Source organism: Parasteatoda tepidariorum, chromosome 10 (genome assembly GCF_043381705.1).
Source record: "Parasteatoda tepidariorum isolate YZ-2023 chromosome 10, CAS_Ptep_4.0, whole genome shotgun sequence".
NCBI classification, from domain to species: domain Eukaryota; kingdom Metazoa; phylum Arthropoda; class Arachnida; order Araneae; family Theridiidae; genus Parasteatoda; species Parasteatoda tepidariorum.
The window spans coordinates 14,383,846-14,386,903 of record NC_092213.1 but is presented as its reverse complement, the minus strand read 5'-3'; the positions used below and the strand labels follow the sequence as shown (position 1 = coordinate 14,386,903).

General features: G+C 24.2%; 1 protein-coding gene across 30 annotated transcripts in view; it reads left to right on the top strand.

The window, feature by feature from the left end:
* The window catches only part of LOC107446763 (pou domain motif 3), a 32,437-nt gene extending 30,481 nt beyond the window's left edge, over positions 1 to 1,956 (top strand). For all 30 annotated transcript variants that reach the window (XM_071186366.1, XM_071186354.1, XM_043049440.2 and 27 more), the window contains one exon: positions 950 to 1,956. In XM_071186366.1, coding sequence (XP_071042467.1) covers positions 950 to 1,071 — 122 coding nt within the window. In that variant the 3' untranslated portion in view covers positions 1,072 to 1,956. The remainder of the gene's footprint in view (positions 1 to 949) is intronic.
* The last annotated feature ends 1,102 nt before the right edge of the window (positions 1,957 to 3,058 follow it).

Genomic DNA, 3,058 nt, shown 5'->3' with positions numbered 1-3,058 from the left:
ATAAATTTTATGTATTAATTAAATTTCACATATGAATATAGGTTTTTGACATTTTCGACATTTTTAACAGTGAGGTTTTTGACGTGACGGTTTAAACCATGGTTTAAACTGTCAAAAACTGTCACATGTCAAAAACCTGCCAACCCTGATAATAGATTAGTACACAATTGTATGTCAACACATTATTTATTACCTTAAACTGTCCGGAATTTATTATTAAAGGGTTGCGCTTGTGTAAAATTTACTATCGTGGAAATTCAGCTTTTTTGCCTTTTGGCTAATCTCATCCCTGCATATAGTATGTATATTTATAAATTTCTATGAACAATTAAAGTTTATTTTAAAAGCGAGACGGACAGTTAAAATTTATTTTAAAAGCAAGTATAGATTCTATTAATTTTAAGATGTCACAGAATAAAGATATTCATATTCATGCAATTTTAAAAATCCAACATTGCAAATCTTGTAAGAACTAAACTTTTTCTTAAATTAGTTACTATAAAAGTGTGATATTCTTCATTAGTAGTAAATTTAATTAAAAATCTTATTTCAAAAGATTATTTTAAATACGAAACATATATGATATATAAATTGATATCTAGATATTGATTTTTTACACATAAAATTTTGAGTTTTTCTCCTTGCGTCACAATTACTCCTGATAATTTAAAAAAAAAATGTATATTGTATTATTGAAGCCAATTAGTATGTATCTCTGTAGATTATGTTAAATGCGAAACATGTATGATATATGAATTGATATCTAGATATTGATTTTTTACACATAAAATTTTGAGTTTTTCTCCTTGCGTCACAATTACTCCTGATAATTTAAAAAAAAAATGTATATTGTACTATTGAAGCCAATTATCTATCTCTGTAGATTATGTTATTGATAATATATGTTCCTTATTTAGTTTTTAAAATTAATTTTAATTAATTTTTTTAGGTATTGAAATGACAGGTCTTGCAGAACATTTAAACTATGACAGGGAAGTTGTTCGAGTTTGGTTTTGTAACAAACGTCAAGCATTAAAAAATACAATTAAGAAGCTCAAAACTGGTCAATGATGTTAGATCTCTTTTATTTTTTTAGTACCATATTTTAAAATTTTTAGCTTCTCATATCAATAACATTGTCTTAAAACTACTGTAAATAGTATCTTGATTTCGTCATTGAAAAAATATTGTAATTTATTTGTATAAATTATGAAAGATTGACATATTTTGAAAATTAAAATTCATAATCACCAAATATGTAAAAAAAAAATATGTATATTTTATGAATTGCATAGATACTGAGGTTTAAATCAATTATAATTGTTTTTTCTCATGATAGTTTTAAATTTATAAACATCTTTTTCTAAAAAACCTTTTAAAATTGCACAAAGTATCAATTTAGAATTTCCAAAAAAATCATTTATTTTAGTTTCTGCTCTTTCAGGGTGTTTTTTTGTCATCAGAAGTTAGTGAAGCATTCATTTTTTACTAAATTGTGTTTCTTTTACTGTTGTATAAGTAAATCGGTATATTTTTTAATAAAAAGCTTTTTTTTTTTTTTTTTTTACTAAGTGTCTTTTTTTTCAAAAAAAAAAAGTTAGCTTAAGCTTACAAAGTTTTAGATTTTAACAATTCCTTTATAAAGGTTTTAACTTTTTTCTTTTTGAAAGTTTTAACTTAACAACTGAATTTAGCAATTTATTGATTCTAGTTCAAAACAAAGCATAGTACAATATTATATAGGCCTTCAACTAGTACAAGTTCTGTAAAAATAAGTACAAGCTCTATGGTATAACTCCATAAAAAAAAAAGTTAGCCGATATTTAAAGAAAAAAGCACCCTAATCATATCACATGAAATTGAATGCAAATTTTTTAACGGTATTTTTAGTGCATTGAAATAATACTAGCGTGATTTTAACTTTGATTATTATATAGAGTTATTAAAAAGTGTACAGTTGTTTTCAAAAACAAATATTAATAATTAAAAAAAATTTTTTTGACCCTATTTCTTTTGTTTCACTTTAAAGATCTTAACAGAAATGGTTAGAAGTTATTTTCCCACCTATAGATGCCATTGTACATAGTGTATATAAATCACATAAAAAATACACATTTTAAATGTTTTTCAATTTCATGTATTTATTTTTTAGCTTATTTACAAAGCTATCTTCAGTGACATGGTCGTAAGTTTCTTTTTTAAATGTTGCAAAACTTAGTTTATTTTCTAGATTATTTCTTCCTTAAATCAAATTAACTGTGATCATATGTTAATGACTGATTGTTTGTATTTATGTTCTGTGTTTTTTTATTTTGTCAATTTGTTTAATTATCTTTTTGACATTTTTTACTGTTTTGGATTTTGTTAATGCATTTGACAAACAAATCAGTTTTAGAACTTCCCTGTAACAATCTATGAGCGAAAAAGGCACATAAGGCGTTCAAAAAATATTAATAAATCAGTTGTTGGGTAAACTCTATCGAAGCAATAAATTTTTCGTAGCAATGGTATCGAAAATTTTTGTTTGTTGATATTGTTCTCTTCATTTGTAAGGTCAAAATAAAAAGTTCAGAAATAAGGATGCAAAATTGCCTGGACCACAAAGCACCTAGTGATCTATCCATTTTATTAAATGTCAGATAGATTTAATTTTAAAATATTTGGTTTATGTAATGTTTACATTTCAAATGGTATTTATCGATGTCTGGTTTTTACACCATTAGGCTCTATATTCAATCTGGCTCTTTTAAATATTCAATTACGTAGTACTAACACTTTCCTTACTTAGCAATATTTTTCGAGGGAATTATTTAGAAAACTGATTTGTTGTGTAAGTAAAAAGCCTTGAAATTATCTAGAAAATTCTTTAAATATCAATCTTTTTTTTTACTGATAGTTTTTTTTTTTTGAAAGCTAAGAGTTATGTGTTTATTATCGTAAATGTTATTTTTTGTTAACTTGATAATATCAAGCAATAATGAAAACACATTATAATCCTTTTATTTCTTTTAGCACTGTAATTGCATACTTCATAAATTTATTTTTAGGTAAAAGTATT